The sequence below is a fragment of the Podarcis pityusensis genome (genome assembly GCF_964106645.2).
Source record: "Podarcis pityusensis genome assembly, chromosome: 11".
Lineage (NCBI taxonomy): Eukaryota > Metazoa > Chordata > Lepidosauria > Squamata > Lacertidae > Podarcis > Podarcis pityusensis.
In genome coordinates this window covers 30982412-30999605 of record NC_138036.1, presented here as the reverse complement: position 1 = coordinate 30999605, position 17194 = coordinate 30982412, and the positions used below count along the sequence as shown (strand labels likewise).

General features: G+C 40.1%; 1 protein-coding gene across 3 annotated transcripts in view; it reads right to left on the bottom strand.

The window, feature by feature from the left end:
* RASGRF2 (Ras protein specific guanine nucleotide releasing factor 2) overlaps positions 1 to 17194 on the bottom strand; it is an 86295-nt gene that overhangs the window by 54499 nt on the left and 14602 nt on the right. For all 3 annotated transcript variants that reach the window (XM_080972344.1, XM_080972342.1, XM_080972343.1), the window contains exon 2: positions 3812 to 3918. Coding sequence is in view for 2 of the 3 variants with exons in the window: in XM_080972342.1 (XP_080828468.1) it covers positions 3812 to 3918 (107 nt within the window). In the remaining variant the exon portion in view is untranslated. The remainder of the gene's footprint in view (positions 1 to 3811; positions 3919 to 17194) is intronic.

The following is a 17194-nucleotide window of genomic DNA, read 5'->3' as shown; positions in this document are numbered from 1 at the left end:
CATATAATTCTGAAACTATGAATAAGCTATTTATTATGATCTAACAGTATTCTATCAACTCCAAGGCAGAAACTGGGAATAGCTATTAAATTTGGTTGCTGGCTTGGAAAAGAAACTCAGATTAAACCTAAATTATAAGAGATCATTGTGAGCTGTTTGAAGACAACAGAGGACAGCTTGAGATTTCTTACCATGATCATCACCCACAATTTATAAACTACACTATCTTTGTTTCCATGCTCATGAAAACAGTTGGCTACTCATCATCTCCTGATTTCACCCAGAGCTTACATCCTTTTCCCTCAGTGAAGACAGCTTTTATTTTACATACCAGAGAAGAGAGGCATTGACATGACACATAACCATGTTGTCTGTAACTCTCACATGATCTTACTGTTGTAATGTTACCAGAACAGTATAGGAACAGGAAGACAGGAGAAATCAGGACTTCCGGGGTGGCGCCATCGGTAATGGCGGACTCCCTCTGATTTGGAGGGACCAGCTCCACGGGAAACGGGTCTTTCCCGCTACGGCGAAGCAGGGGCCCTTTCAAAAATCACAGGCGGATGAAGGCTGTGACCATGGGACTCGGCGTGCACCTTTAGCGCCCCCCCAACCCGCAAAGGAACCCACTAACGGGCTCCGGAGTGAAGAGGGGGAAGTGGCGCGGTGCTGAGAGTCAACTGCTTCTTCCGTGGAGCGAAGCCGCACAGCCGTTGCCGGAGAGCGCTGCCTTTTTCCTGGGACAATTTGGCTTTTAAAACAACTACCCGTGAGTACTTAAATTTCGGACAATTGGACTTCAAATAATGATTTGCGAGTAGAAAGGAAAATTGCACTAAGAAATTTACCTCAATTTGGCACTGAAACGGGAAGGTCTAAACAGGAAGTCAGCCTTCCGTTTCTTGTAGATAGATTAAAGCAAAGACATGGCAAACTAGAGTTCAGAAAATCGCCTGTAAAGGATTAACTTTCATCATTTAAAATTGTTGAACCCCCTTCGGAAGCAGAAGAGGGGGGATTTTTTCCGGACTGTTTAAACCTGCAGAAGAGAGTGTAACGCAAAGTAACTTTCCACCATCTTGATACTGGAGCGGGGTGTCAGGACTGACGTTTTTCGGGAAGCTCATTGACCAGAGACAAACGTCTTTGACAGATAGTTAAAAGAAGAGAAACATAGTGATTCCATTGTTCCCCTTCGCATTTTAAAGGAACAAATATTGACAAAATATCTGAAAAAGGAAACTTTGTTGTTAGATCTGCCTTTAAAAGAAAAGAACAAATAGAAGCTCTTCCCCTAGAGGGAGCCTGTGAAACTGTCACCAATTCTGAACCGGGGAGCTTGCAGCTGCAATAGATTACGATCGTGGGAATAGACTTCTGACCTTGCAGAACAATGTATTCAGAAGCTCTGCTGCATGCTTTCTGTAAAACAAGTGCCCTACTGGAACAGCTACATGAGAAGACGGACTTGATGACTGTTGCGATCAGAAATTTTGGACAGCTAGTGGGAAACTATATAGAGCCCACCCAGGAATCAAATCAGGAGTGTGCTCCGACAGAACAGATGAGGGAAGAGGATGTTGCTGAACCTTGGGCGCCAGAGATGGAGGGAGCTATGGCCCAGCAGGAACATGAGTTCTTGGATTTGACAAATGAACTTGGAAAAAGCCAGATTTGGAAAGATAAAGTTTGGTTTGGTTTGGTTTGGTTTGGAAATGGGGGGTTGGATGGACCCCCCTATGCAGGGATGTTTGGACTTTTCAAGTCTGGCAATGGGCCGGGAGATGTTTGGGGTTGTGGGGGCTCTTAATTCTGTAGGGACTTTGAAACATGTTTTTAAATACCACATGGAGTTTAGTGTGGACTATGGAAAAGGGGCTGATTTGTCGAGAAGGGTCAAAAACACTGTTAAGTTGGAATTCCCACGAGTGAAAGGAGCAGGAGACAAAGTAAAGTACAGGTATAAATATGAAGAAGAACTGCGGATGGGACATGGAAGGGACTTAAGGGCCTCGGACATAAGATTACCAGGTTAATGCGCTAGATTGATGGGATAGAAAGGACTGACAGAACCCGGGACCAGGAGGAAGAGACGCTGGATGAAGATTGGAAGAAAAAAATTTTTTTTTTATTAGGATTGTTTTATAAAATCGATGAACGTTAGAAAAATGTTGGAATGAAATTATCTGGCTTTAGCAAAAATGTTTAAAGAATTATGTAAGAATATTATGGTTAGGAGAAATTTGTATAAATAAGATCTAAGTTTTAAGGTTTAAGGTTTTTTATAGTAAGATAAGATTAAAATAGATTAAGGTACTGTAATGACAGAATATTATGAAATATGGAAAGGATTTGCTGTGACAATTAACAACTAGGATACAAAAAAAGGGAGGAGTGAGGAGGTCAAAGAAAGAAGGTAATGACAGTTAAGGATTTGAGAATACTGGATTTGTTTTTAAATGTTTGTGGCATATTTATGTTTTTTGATTGTGTCGTGTTATTTCTTGATTTTGATTTTTATTAATTTGTATTGTTCGATTGTGGTTTGTTTTTCTTTTGTTTTTTCTCTCTCTTTTTCTCTCTTTTTTTTGTAATTCTAAAATTCTTAATAAATATCATTAAAAAAAAAAAGGAAGACAGGAGAAATCAGTAACATGTTTCCCTTACTGTAAAAGACAGACCTAAACAGTGAACCACAGTACGGCCAGGTATCAGTGAGCTGTAAGGAGATTCAAAGAAATGCTGGTCACCAAAAGGGCTGTGCTATCAAGCAAGACCTAATAGTGGCTGATTGCCTACATAGGAAGAAGTGGCTACAGTCCATGCTTTCAGCATTTCTCATGTCCTGACTGAAAGGAGTGCAAGAGATTCTCTTCCCTCACAATTTGATTGGCGGGAAGTATCACGTTGACCAAAGTAATGCATTCCAACTCCTCGTCTTCTGAAATAGTCCATTCTCCTTTGGCCTGCCATCTTACTTGCATCACGTGCTCTTAATATAGCATATCACATTATTAGTGCCACAGCTCAAGCCAAAAGTTTTTAGCCACCATGACAGGCAGAGCAGTGAATCATACTGGGGCAATGAAAGGAAAATTACTACTGTATGGAAGTGTCTATGGACTTATATGTAGGATATAGTGACTTACTGTATAGAGGTATCAGAGGGATGAGAGTTTTGCATACTTCCTGATAAGTGATGGTGGGAATAAACTGTCTCCAGAGGATCAAACTGCATGTTGTTTGCTACAAAGCTGTGCCTTTAAGTGCAAAGGTTTCCAGAGTGGCATTAGCCCATTGCTCCCACCATGAGCCTGTAATTTGCATTGTGGAAAAAAGGCACAAAGCTGTGCCTTTAAGTGCAAAGGTTTCCAGAGTGCAAAGGTTTCCAGAGTGGCATTAGCCCATTGCTCCCACCATGTGCCTGTAATTTGCATTGTGGAAAAAATTCATCTGCTTTAATGGGATCTTATTTCTGAAAGAGATTGCAAGGCCAGGACTAGGGCTATGGGGGGCAATCCCCCAACCCATCATGCTAGAGTCCCTATCTGGAACAGTCTTCCTGCATGTGGTAAAAAACAACAAAACTCTGCCCTTCAAGGCATGGGCTGTACTGTGTAGTTTGACCCTCAGGACAACTCCAGGCTTTTTGTATCAGGAGAAGAAGGAAGAAGATCAGTGGCAGGTAATGGTATTGTTGTGTGATCTGCGGAGTCCAGAATAGTACAAGAGAGAAGGAAGTAGATTTTTCCTCAGTAAACAAAAGGAGTGCTTGACTAGGTGGGGACTGTAAGTGGAGATTTCGTACCTGGCTTGGTGAATAGCCTCTACCCATTCTTCCCCATCTGCTTCCTCCTCGCAACGGAGCTCAAGTGGCTTCTGTCCTTCATGACCAAAGAGGACGGTAAAATAGTACTGTGAATCATAAAAGAAAGTCTTTTAATGTAATAAATACATACAACAGTGCCTGAGCTATAAACATTTAGTTATATTGTTAAATAAATAACTCGGAAAACCTAACCAACACAAACAACTGAACACTGGTTCAGGATTAAAACATTATAAATTAAGATCACAGGAAGAGGCCTATTGGATCAGATGAAAGGCCTACCTAGTTGAGCATTCTGTCTCTTACAATGTCCAGTCAGATGCCTTTGGGCAGACCCCAAGCAGGGCATGAGGGGAAGAGTCCTCTCTTCTGTTGTTTCTCAGCAGCTGGTATTCAAAGGCATAGTGCCTCTGATAATTGGGAGGTAGCTATCAAGATTAGTAGCCAGTGATCTGACTTGTCCTCCATGAATTTGCCTAATCATATTTTTAAAGCTACAGAAGTCGGTGGCCATCATCACATTTTGTGGTAACTAATTCCAAAAGTCATGTGAATAAGTACTTCTTTTTGTCTGCCCTGAAATCTTCCACCACTCACCTTCACTGCATCCTAATATTATAAGAAATGATAACAATTTCTCTATCCAGTTTCTTACAGCACATATAATTTTATAAGCCACTATTGTGTGCCCACTCCTTACTTGCCTTTCCCCGCCCCCCAAACTGTGGTGGCTCCCAGATTGTCAAATTCCTTCCCCACAGAAGTACATTTGTCCTTGGTGCTCTAAATATTTAAGTGGATTTTTAAAAACCCACTTATTTTGGTCCACCTTCTCTTAAATAAGGCATTTCAAATTTTATTTTACTTTTTACTTTTAGAGAACTCTCCTAGATTGTATAGCTCTTTTTCTGCTAAGATTTATGTTGTCTTACATGCTTTAACTGGCCATTGTTTTAAAGTTATAGATACTGCCTCTGTAATTTAAAAACTCTGTTTTATGATGTGTAAGTTGCCTTCCCAAAAAAGGCAACCTATATACAGTGGTGCCTCGCAAGACGAAATTAATCCGTTCCGCGAGAGTCTTCGTCTAGCGGTTTTTTCGTCTTGCGAAGCAACCCTATTAGCGGCTTAACGGATTAGCGCTATTAGCGGTTTAGCGGCTATTAAAGGCTTAAAGGCTTAGGGGATTAGCTGCTAAAAGGCTATTAAAGGCTATTAAAGGCTTAGCAGATTAGATAAAGGGGGGGGAAAGCGAAAAAAAAATCTCTAGACTCGCAAGACATTTTCGTCTTGCGAAGCAAGCCCATAGGGAAATTCGTCCTGCGAAGCAACTCAAAAACGGAAAACCCTTTCGTCTAGCGGGTTTTCCGTCTTGCGAGGCATTCGTCTTGCGGGGCACCACTGTACATTACTAAACAAATAAAATAAACAAACTTCACCACCATCTCTCGTTGCTATTAATCACATCAAGCATAAAGCAGGAAGATTATTTTCGAACGGTGACTGTCCTTCTTGTTGCATCATGGTTTCCCAGAAAAATCTAAAAACTACTAAACTAAAAAAAATTGTTTTGTAACAGGCTGTCAGCTTTGAGGTTACATGCAAGCTGGTGTGGGTAAAAGTGGAACATAAGCACCAGCAGGTTTATGCTTAGAATAGATATGCTCTTCATATGCAACTGTCTTGGTGTTACTGCCTTTATATTATTACATTTTAATGAACATCAGAGACACTATGTACCAATTAGACCCTGTGAATGAACTGTATTAAAATGAAGCAATTCATGTGTATCTGAAATTATTATTTCCTAAATTATGCTAAAAGGGTGCTTAACTAGCCTATCTCAAAGCGAATAAAAAAATGGCATTTATTGTCATTATAATGCTAAAAGGTGAACCCCAAATGAATGGTGCATGCCAACCTTGACGACAAAATTCACCCCACCATGAAACCATCTTTCATTAACCTAATTGCTTTCCGACAGTCACAGATGATAAGCTGATGTTCCTTCTATGGGAACTAATGACCAAAACGCTGTCTCTCTCCTGCCTTTGAAACATAACAAGCTATGGCTAGTGAGAAATGCAGAGATGTGGTGTTATGGCAGTGAACAGCTGTTCTTCGGATAGAGTGGCAAACAGATCTGAAAGTTAACTAAAGGTGAAACACTTTGAGACACACTTGTTTCCTTTAGAAAGCATGATGCAGTCTTAGTAGCTGTGTACATAAAAGAAATATTACAATGATACCATCTTAAGTCTCCAATGATCTCTCATGCAATCCAAACTAAGCCTGAAATCATCAGCACTCAAGGAAGTGTGGGGAAGGGAGCAGGGGAAGAAAGAATGAAAATATTATAAAATTTCCACTTTAAAAATTATTTATTACTCAAAGGGTTGTATCACAGAATATCAAAGAAAGCACGTATAACGGTGGAGAAAAACCATTAAAAACCTCAACACAGAAACAGAATGGCCTGGTCTGCATTGAATGCTAAACCATCGTTTAGTGCTACAAGGACAGGCCTGAAGTGCAGGTGGGCTCCCACAAGGCAAACACAGTGATAACTTAGGGTTACCAGACGTCCCCGGTTCCCAGATTTGCAAATCTGTCCCCGGATAAATTCCGTCCCCGGAATGTCCCCCGATTTGCAAATCTGTCCCCAGGAAACGTGGCAGCGGCAGCCTCAGCAACCCGGAAGCGTAGTTGGCTCTGGCTGATTTCAGGAGCTGCTCGCTGCCATGACACCCGCCATTTTTCCTCTCCGGAAGTCCCCATATGATGCGTCTTGTGCACAACACATCATATGGGGACTTTCGGAAAGGAAAAATGGTGGGCGCCACGACCGTAGCAGCTCCTGAAGGCAGCCAGAACTGGACAACAGGGGCAAAGCAACAGCTTATATACATTCCTGAAGGCCTGGGCCACTCCCACTCCTGACATGAATGGCCGTCTAAACTTCCAAGCTGCAAATCATGACTTAAGAGTTTAAGGGCCAATGGCAGAGGCCAAAATCCTGAAATGTTCTGTGATTGGATATCGTGTATCGAATCAGAACACAGGAGCTCAGAATCCTTGGTGCAGACTCAAGCTCAGGAAAACACAGACCACTGAATACGTACATAACAAAGTGTCCATAAGGCCAAGCAAAAAATGAGGCTCACACAACTCTCACTCCTCTCTGCTCCTCCCATAAGACTAGTGGGATAATTTCTGCCAAATTTAGCTTTGCTTTCAAATAATTATGTACAAACTAGATATCCTAGTTTAAAACAAACACTTTGTTTAAGAAGTCACCTTCATAACTCATGGTTTGAAGTTGGCTTGTGTGAAAGAATTGGACTGTTTAAAAAGAAACAATGATCTTGTATAAAGTTTGGTTTGCGAATTACATGGTTAACTTGCTTCCTAGAGTCAACCTTGGCTGGCAGATAACCACTTCAGCATGTGGTCTGCAAAAGGGATTAAAGGAAGAGTGTACTTTTTAATGTAGGCTGGTTTGTGGTTTGATTTATACAAAAAAGAAGGGGGGGGGGAGATAGCTCAAGGTCACAGTTAGAGAGGTACTTGCAAAGGCAAAGTCTTGGAGGTTCTCAAGAGAAAGTGAAGATCAGACCTGAAGTGATACATTGAAAACCAGAAAGAGCTGCTAACCAACATAAGATTCTAAGGATTCAGACATTTGCTTAACAGAATTTTATCTCATAGGAACCGTTTTGGATAGGATCAGCTAGATGCATATTCTTATTTATTTTCCTTTTTTTTTAATGCATACATGTAACTATTCAGATGTAACAGAAATCTTTTTCCTAAGAATAATTCTCCCCACTTTAGTTTTATGAACCAAGTTTAAAATTACTAATCACAAGGTGTAACCAAAAACAAACTCAGGAAACCCTAAAAGTGACGCTCCAGGTTCCACAAAAACGTGGCTTAATCATGAATTGCCATTATGCTTGGCCACTGTGAGAACAAGATGCTGGACCAGATGGGCCATTGGCCTGATCCAGCAGGCTATATGCATGTATATTTTCATTTTATTCATAAGAATATAATAAAACTTAAGAACAATATAAAATATTGTCAAGTTTAACTGTTATCTCTTTAAGAAAAGCATTGCCTACTGTCTCACTACTGCTATATTCTACTATATGTTGAATCTTTACCTGATTTTAGTACTTATCTACCATTGCAGCTGTTAAATTATCAAAAAACCTGTTACCCAAAAAACTCTCATGCACTGTTGTAAAACAAATACACCTAATTTGCTTTTGGAGTTGCTTAAATCAATCAGGAATTATTAAAAGAAAGATTTAAAATGAACACAGCATTCTCGCTATGATTATTGAAAGGTAGAAATCAATTACAAAAAAAATTGTACTAATAAAACCTTTCATAACCACAAGATCAGCTTAAGTCAGTAATTTCCAAACATATTATTACTACTAAGGGGATCCACCAACTTATGAAATTCATCAGTCTCCCACTGACTGAGAAGTGAAACTCTCTTAGCATTTTCTTGTGCAGCAAACTGTCAATATGTGTTATTTTTTACTCACACACAAAGCCTCTTGGTTTCACCATTTGAGAATTAATAAAATTCCCACAACACTGAGTTAGACTGCCATAAAAATGATTTAGTATGTGGTACGAAATATTTATAGCACTAGGGACAGATTCACATCTTCAGCTACTGATTTTCACTCACAAAACATACCTCTAATTACAAGATAGGTGCAAACAATATAGGAGTTCGTGTTCTACTTATAGTTCAAGAGCCCATAACATGCTTGCTGCCCTGCAAGTGATGTCATGTCTAAACTGCAGCAGATGAGCTTTTTGCATACACATTGTATAAATGAGTCTTCCAGGTAAGGAATCTGGGTGGCTACGGTTGGAGATAGAGAGCTGGTTTGGAAGTAGAAGTTAACCCTGACAAGTACGGTATTGAGTATGCTTGCTCTCCCCTCCCCCTTCCTCCTGTAGTACAGTATGGACTTGAGGAGGAGATCAAGAACCTAGTCCAACCCCCTGCAATGCTGGAATCTCAACATGTGGTTCCCCATCCAATTTGAAACCATACTGGACCCTGCTTAGCTTTGCAAATGTGCTATCAGTTTTGTTGCTGCACTAGAAGGGAACAGACATAACTTTGTAGAACTGTGTCTAGAGAGTGAGTCAGACCTAAAGTAAAAACAGTTCCAATTTTGTTGTGGGTGGCAGGAGAGAAGATTTCCCTAAGATAATTTGGAACAAGTAACACAGAAACCACTCACATTCCCACCCCGAGGTATGTAGCTAGTTCCAATAAGTCCTTCAAAAGTGTAATTACAGCTTTATTATTACAGTTATTAATTCAATTTATACCCCATCCTTCATGCTGCCCAGTGTGGCAGATACAGCAATGATAAGACATTAAAAGCAACAACCAAAAACATACTTAAAGAAGAAGTTAAAAACATTATACCAGTGTCTTTCAGTCATCAAATGTCTGGGAAATGTTTTTCCCGGTAAACAATAGTAAGGGAGACAGATGCACTTCACTAGGCAGGGCAGTCTACAAACAGAAAAGGCCCTATCATGGCTCCACACCAAGTAGGCAGGGCTCAACAGAGTCAACACCAACAAGGCCTCACCTGCCGGGTGATGTTGAGCACGGCACTCTTTTAGGAACTGAGGTCCCAAGCCATTTAGGGTTTTACAAGCTAGTACTAATACCTTGAATTTGGCCCCGTAGCTCAATGGCTGCCAGCGCAGTCCTTTCAGGACTGGTGACAGAGGGTCCCATCAGGCTGCCCTTCTTACCAGCCTAGAAGCCACATTCTAGCTTCGAGGGCAGCCCCACATGGAACACATTACAGAAGTCCAGGCAGGAAGTTACTAGAGCACAGGCAACTGTTGTTGAAGAAACAACTGAAGCTGGGAATAAGCACTCCTAGCCACTTGAAACTACAGTCACAAACTGGAATCCATAAATACTCCCAGACAACGAACCTGTTGCTTAAACAGGAGTGTGAACCTTCCCACACCAGGGTGTGCATCCAATTCCCAAACAGAGGGGCCACCCACCCACAGCACTTCTACCTTTTAAGGATTCAGCCTTAGTTTATTAGCCCATTAGGGTAGCTCTGTTATCAAGAAATTGGCCTCACTGTTATTGGTAAGCATGCATAGGATGACAACCTTACAAAAGGAAGAATGGCAGAATTATGTTTAAGATGATGAACTAAGAAAGGAAAAACCTAATTAACTGTATTTTCAAAACAATATAAAGTAATAACTGATATCCAGTATGAACAGTAAAAAACAAATATATGGATGAACCTACAATTGCACTAATATTGTCTTATCTAAAAATTGCCATGGGAATAGTTGTCACTCGCTTGACAAATTATTCAAGTACTCTCCTAATGGAGATACATTTTGAAAAGGTACATGAGAGCTAGAAAATGCTAGGGAGGTATTCTGAGAGGTATTTTGTTTCTATTAGTCCTCAGGATCCCCCCACCCATTTGAAGGATGCATTGCCATAAATATAAGTTTAAGACAGATGATTCATATTTTTCAAGATTTTTACACAATCAATGCTGTACTTTTTCTACTAGCTGCTTCAAGCAGTGCCAAAAAGGTGGGTAAAATGAGCAATTTCATGCCTCCACACAATTACTGGGAGTTAGGAGGAGAAGTCAGAAAAACAGTTTGTGTAAGAGGCAGCCTCCACTCCACACCAGGGTCAGTCCAAGGGCAAAGAGAAAGATGGCATCACTTCCACCACCACCACCAGTTTGTACTGCACAGTAAGCCAAGCCATGGTTTACTGGGACTGCGCAAATGTGTGAGCTAACAGTAAACCATAGTTTGGCTTACCATGTCATGTAAACCAGGCCATTGTCAGGAAGTTATTCCCAATTGTAATTTGAACATGTTTGTATCGGTCCCACTCTGGACCAAAAGAAAATAAATTTGTCCAGTCATCTATGTGACATACCTGTTCTTTGAAATTAGTCATGTCCTTATGAAATTAAAAATGAATATATCCAGATTTAGATTATGTTTTATTGCACTGACCTAAAATAAACTGAGCATAAGATTACTCACATTCTAAATACAAATTCTGCATTTTGCAAAAGAGTAGAAAAAACCTTATGTAAAGGCCATGAAGAAGAGTTTGAGCGTATTAATTTAGAATTTCCCATTAATTTTTTTGTACAGAAAACTTCAGGCAAAACAACAAATAAAAGAATCAACACTATTCAGTTCAATGTATTCTTACTGTGTGTTTAACTGGATCTTTAGCAGCCATTCACAAGAGAAAAGGCATACACTATCTTTGAAATCATAAAATGTAGTTAAACATGGACTTGCCCTCCAGTTGGGCAACATGTTGACCTCATATGGCTACAGAGTAATACTTTCAACCTTTAATTTCTGCAATTTTCTTTATGATCATTAAATGATCAAACACCATGTTCAGCAGCATTCTACCCTAGAAAAATCTTGTGGCACTTTTCAAAATCTTAGCGTGAAAATAGTTTGGGGGAAAATATAAAAAAAGAAGCAGCCTGGGACATGAAATCAACATTTCTTCCATCTAACTAGTGAATTGGTTTCCTGATGATATTAGTAGTTGTATACAGAAATGCATCCTCCAGTATTACATAATAATCATGTGCTTCCAAATACCAGCTGCCTAGGGAGCTCTGCGTGATCCTGCACCCTGCTGCCATTCCTTAGCTTCTCCTGCGCCATACAAGCTGTGCTGGAGGGGAAGGTTTGCTTGTTTAAGCCATAAAACTGGTTTATGCATCAGGATGTGTACACAAAAATTCTGTGGTTCTTTAACATCTGTTAAAATCCTATCCTTTTATGTGACACTGGTAATATCAACCACACTCTTATGTTATTGTCATCTGTTTCAGAACTGAAAAAGCCAGCTTGTATTTCTTTGTCTTACCTTTTTATATTTCAGCCTATGATCTGCTTCATAATACTGTAATCTTAAGTCAATAAACCATGATTTATTGACTGAAGAAGAAGCTGTGTGGCTACATATACTCTCCTCACTTCTAGCTTCAGTGCTTCTATCCTGGCTTATTAAACCACCGTTTCCCATGACGTCTGAAACAGGAATCACTGGTTTAATAGCTGCTTACAAACCAAGAGATTATCAATCATAAAGCAGTGATGAAGTCAGTTTAGCAGTTTGGATGTCACAGGAAACTATGGTTTAATAAGTAAGGACTGAAGGGTGCAAGCAAGTGCATGTGTAAGAGGAGCTTGCACTTGGGCCAATCAACCATGAGAATAAAATTGTCCTTGTGGGTGCAACATGAATGATACAAATTTATATTCTGAATTGATTACCTACAATCTATAATATATCTGAATCATTATGGATCCTATCAAAAGAATGTGAAATTTTAGTGTTGTTTTCCCTTTCTAACAATGGTCCTTGCAAATGTCAAATTAATTATTTGTACAAACATGTCATGAATCCAATTACTTTCTCAATATACAGTCACTGTTTAGCTCAAAGTAACATAATCTTAAGTAACTTCAGTTTGCTAATTAAATGTGAGAAGGGGAATTTCATCATAATTGGCAAAAGACCCTATGGAACATGAGTGTCCAGCTCCTATGGGGAAGGGAAGAGACACAAGAAAGGTTTGATTAAATCTACACAGAGCATGCCACATGTGGCAACAGAGGGATCATAACAGAACCCACATGGAGGTCTTTCCCCTTCTTCCAGCCCCTCAATGCATGCAGCTGGGCATGCATCCAGCCAACTGGCTATTAACATGAATGCTCACTTCCTTCACCAAGTGGAGGGGCCAAGCTAGTTAGGAATATGGCTTGCATGAATAGGCTGGTCATTCCCAATAACACTAGGATGCAGTGCCTGTCTGCACACATTGTGGGTGAGGGATGGGAGGACTACAACTCCCATCAAAAGCATTGACCATGCTGGCTAGGGCAGATGGGACATGGGATTCCAACAAGATCTGGGGGGGCCACAGGTTCTCCACCCTTGTTCTGTGATCACCCATATCAGCATGGCTGCTACACTTGCAGTGGACTGAACTAAAGCCTTTAATCTTTATGGATGAAAGAGTGTTTCTCACTATAACATCCTCAAATCTGCCCCAATTGGGTTAATAATTCTGTCAAGTTTAAAAACTCTTAACATAAATGATTCTATTATGTTATAATGAAATAAAGCAAATATTTTACTGTATGCTAAATGTTAACCAGCAGCATAACTGCACCTGCACAGAGTGCACTGATACATCTGGTAAGAATTTATAGCAGTTTCAGTATATTACCATTTCGGAAGTAATTTTCTAAATGTACAATAACAGTAAATAAATGCACTCAAACGGGAATCTCACACTGGGAAATATGCCACAGCCATAACATTTTACATCAGGAACAAGAACTGAAAGTCAAGTATGCTGTAAAACTAGGAAACCTGTTATTGCTATGATTTTAAAGGATAGGGCGTGCTCAAATTACAATTACTGTTTAATGGTAAACAGAATTCTTTTCAGAGTATAAAGATAAACCAAACTTTTATGTCTTTGAATCCCTGAAAAGTAATCTTGCAATGCAAGCTTCCACCAAACACTACCATTAAAAGCATATAAAGACCAACATATTTTGACCTAGGCAACTGGATTCATGGCTAAGCTAAAGAGTGTGACACTCACATACATTCTTTCAGCACATCCAATGATCTCCCTTTGTGTCTTGGATCAAATGCAGTTGGGACTATGGGGTTATATCCACACACCCGAAAGGCACACCCTCTGTGCTTACTCCAGTTAATTTTCTTCATTTATATCCCACCTGCCTTCCCATAATATAATTCAATATGGCATCCACAGGGTGACCAGGTGGCCTCCTATCCATGCATTGCTGGACCTAGACCAGCTGAACTTTTGCTGGGTGACAGCTTCATGTTCTTCTACACCATGCCCTGGGAATGAACAGCTTTATGATGGTGATGATGGTTTAATATTGCTCCAGTATTATTCCTGTCATTTCTTATTCCACTTTGCTCCCTCAGCTTCCTTTTGTATCTAGTTATTTCCTCTCATTCTTCTGCTTCTTTTTCCATCAGGATTTTCTTTTCTCCCTGAATTACTAATTCTTTGCAAACCTGAGTGGTCAATTCTTGCAGCCACCATCTCCCCTGGACTTAAAATTGTGGTATTTCCGCCATCATAATAATCATTATTATTATATTTGTACCCCACCCATCTGACTGGGTTGCCCCAGCCACTCTAGGCGGCTTCCAACATATATAAAAACATAATAAAACATTAAATATTTAAAAAAACTTTCCTATACAGGGCTGTCTTCGGATGTCTTCTAAAAGTTGTATAGTTACTTATCTCTTTGACATCTGATGGGAGGGCGTTCCACAAGGTGGGCGCCACTACCCAGAAGGCCCTCTGCTTGGTTCCCTGTAACTCCACTTCTTGCAATGAGGGATAGATCTCAGTGTCTGGGCTGAATGATGGGGATGGAGACATTCCTTCAGGTATACAGGGCCGAGGTCCTTTAGGGCTTTAAAGGTCAGCAACAACACTTTGAATTGTGCTCGGAATCGTACTGAGATTCAATGTAGGTCTTTCAGGGCCAGTGTTATATGGTCCTGGTGGTCGCTCCCAGCTATTACTATTTATTATTGGCTGGGTGCCTGTGCTTTTTAATAGCAGAAATCAACAGGGTGGTTTTTTTTAAGCTATTGCTGTATCTTCACATTTGAAAAAGCTTCATTTCTTGAATTCTGAGTACAAATAGTGCCTCTCTGCAGCCCTGTCTGAAGCATAAATCTGGCCTCTATGAATACTCCCAAGGTTGTTGGAGTGTTGGGGACTATTGCGTAAGAACATAGGAAGAGCCTGCTGGATCAGGCCAATGGCTCATCTAGTTCAGCATCTTGTTCTCACAGACCAACGAGATGCCTGTGGAAAACCTGCAAGCAGGATTCAAGCACAAGAGCCCTTTCCCCACTGTAGTTTCCAGCAACTGGTATCTAGAAAATGGAGGTAAAACATAGACATCATAGCTAGTAGCCACTGATAGCTTTACCCTCCATGTACAGTGGTACCTCGGGTTAAGAACTTAATTCGTTCTGGAGGTCTGTTCTTAACCTGAAACTGTTCTTAACCTGAGGTACCACTTTAGCTAATGGGGTCTCCTGCTGCCGCCACGCCACAGCCATGTGATTTCTGTTCTCATCGTGAACCAAAGTTCTTAACCTGAGGTACTATTTCTGGGTTAGCGGAGTTTGTAACCTGAAGCGTCTGTAACCCGAGGTACCACTGTATTTCAAATCCTCTTTTAAAGCCATGCAACTTGCATGAACTTGCTCAACCTGTTTAGGGAAGCTTTTAATGTTTGATGTATCATAGTATTTTAATATTCTTTTGGAAGCCGCCCAGAGTGGCTGGGGAAACCCAGCCAGATGGGCGGGGTATAAATAATAAATTATTATTATTATTATTATTATTATCATGTTGACAGATGCATACATGTATCTGCTGCCTGTCATATTTCTCTACAATGGCCCAGAACAATGCAATATTCTAGGTAAATAAGATACTGGCTGTCAGGACAAAGACAACAGGTGAAGAAGATCCACTGCTGCTGGACAAAGGCAATCCCATCCTTAAATTGCATGAATTTAATGAAAGACCAAACCCATTCACACCAGTTGACTACAAAACACACTGTTTCTAAAATGAATCGAAAATAAACTGAACGATTCCCCTTTCATTCAAGTTTTCATCCATTCCAAAACAAATGCACACTGCTAATTGTCAGTGGCTGAACAAGAATAGGAGCCATGTTTTTCATCACCACCTAAATTCACTTCAGACTCAGTATATCCTAGCCTTAGGAATTTCACCAGCTTGGTTGCACCTCATCACAAAGATCTTTGAATTAACAACCTTGACAAAGCTCAAATTATCCAGATTCAGTGGAGCCTTCTTCCTCTTTCTCAAGTCCACAGCTTCATCGGCTACTCTCATTTGCTTCCTAACTTTCCCCCTCTTCCTCCTCCATTTTCTTTTTTCAATAAGGTATGATGTCAACATACTGCTGCTGGGTATACACATCTCAGCATGCACCCAGCCACACCTGATTGGACTCTCCTTTAGTTTGTTTGTTTTGTTTTGTTGTTTTTTACTATCACTTTCCTCCCCTCCCCTTCTTTGTTCAATACCCCAAAAGAGTGTGTGTGAGAGAGAACACTATTGGATGCCTATTAATACAACATAAATAATATGGAAACACCAATGTATGAACTAAAGCTCCAATTTGAACTAGGAGCACCACATTATAGGATTTATCTCAGAGGAGAACTCTTGCAAGTTACACCCTCATTAACGTCACTAACAATTTTTCCTGATATACACCGCAGCATGTTTCTTTTCCTTACATGTTCTTGGTTTTCTTATCTATTGCATTAAAATATTCATTAAAAAAACCCCAAAGGAACAAATTTTGGGAAGATTTCCAAAAATGTTACACTTAGCAAAATTGTTTTAGAATTGTTTGCCTATCTTTCACATTGTTTCCCCCCCATTTACTGGCAAAATTTCTCACAGTACTCCACCCTGACCATATCCTTCCTGTTCGGGGTCAAATAAAAATAGCCTTGAAGTCAGATAAAACTTCAGGGCATGTACATGAAAATGCTAGGTGACCACACTTGTAGTTCAGGCACATGGACTAAAAGAAAAACAATTATTTTCAGTACCACTCAGAATATGGAAACACCACAAAAATTTTAGTGCAATCCTAACCATGTCTACTCAGAAGTATGTCAATCAGGGTTACATTCAAGTTAGTAGAGTTAGGACTACAGAATAAATCTTTGTGTGCATGATATCACAGTCTGTACCTGCAATTTCCCATCCCTACTTGCCTCTAACCTGCACTTCAGTTTTTACCAAAATTGTTTGTAAATGACTACTGTTGTTTTGGTAAACTTGTGCAGTATGAAAGGAATACTCCCTTACTCACACTAGACTTTTAAACACTGAAAAGAGATTTAGAGCTCCACCAACCAGATCTCATGTGTGAGTGGCTTATTAATTCAACTGAACCCATACAGGTGACCTTCTCAGTTAATTGCGCCCTTGTGATCCTTCCCTTAACTTTAAAATCTCCATTATGTATCCCCTAGGAAAATGAAGTTTATACATTCATTTAGGTGCCATAATCCAGTGAGCAAATCTCAGGGAGTTCTCTTAGGAAGGGGACCAACCACAGTTGTGTTCGAGGACCCGATCCCCGCTTAGTGGAATGAAAACACACGGACACGTAATATAAGGTTAATGGGCA